The following is a 294-nucleotide window of genomic DNA, read 5'->3' as shown; positions in this document are numbered from 1 at the left end:
AGCCCAGTCCTGCAGAGAGGAGGATGAGGGTGGGGATGAAGGGCCCAGGGCAGGGATGGGCTGGTGGGGTGGTGTCCCAGGGCACCCACCTGCACAGCCATAGCCTCCCGAGAGCTGTTGACTTCAATGCGAGCTCGGTTCATGGAACCCAGGTCCATCAGCACAGGCCGGTCATCCTCATCCAGCAGCACGTTTGTGGGCTTGAGGTCCCTACAGGGATGGACATCACTGAATGGCTGCTGGGCCCCCCCCACCCCCCCGCAACTGGGGCTCCCAGCCCCCCCCCCCCGTGCA

General features: G+C 65.6%; 1 protein-coding gene across 1 annotated transcript in view; it reads right to left on the bottom strand.

The window, feature by feature from the left end:
- The window catches only part of STK16 (serine/threonine kinase 16), a gene marked incomplete at both ends in the record, with an annotated part of 1,055 nt that overhangs the window by 303 nt on the left and 458 nt on the right, over positions 1-294 (bottom strand). The window contains one exon of the mRNA XM_010297385.1: positions 90-250. Coding sequence (XP_010295687.1) covers positions 90-250 — 161 coding nt within the window. The remainder of the gene's footprint in view (positions 1-89; positions 251-294) is intronic.

This window comes from Phaethon lepturus, unplaced genomic scaffold (assembly GCF_000687285.1).
Source record: "Phaethon lepturus isolate BGI_N335 unplaced genomic scaffold, ASM68728v1 scaffold36831, whole genome shotgun sequence".
NCBI lineage: Eukaryota > Metazoa > Chordata > Aves > Phaethontiformes > Phaethontidae > Phaethon > Phaethon lepturus.
The sequence above is the reverse complement of the archived record's forward strand: the minus strand, read 5'-3'. Positions and strand labels throughout refer to the sequence as shown.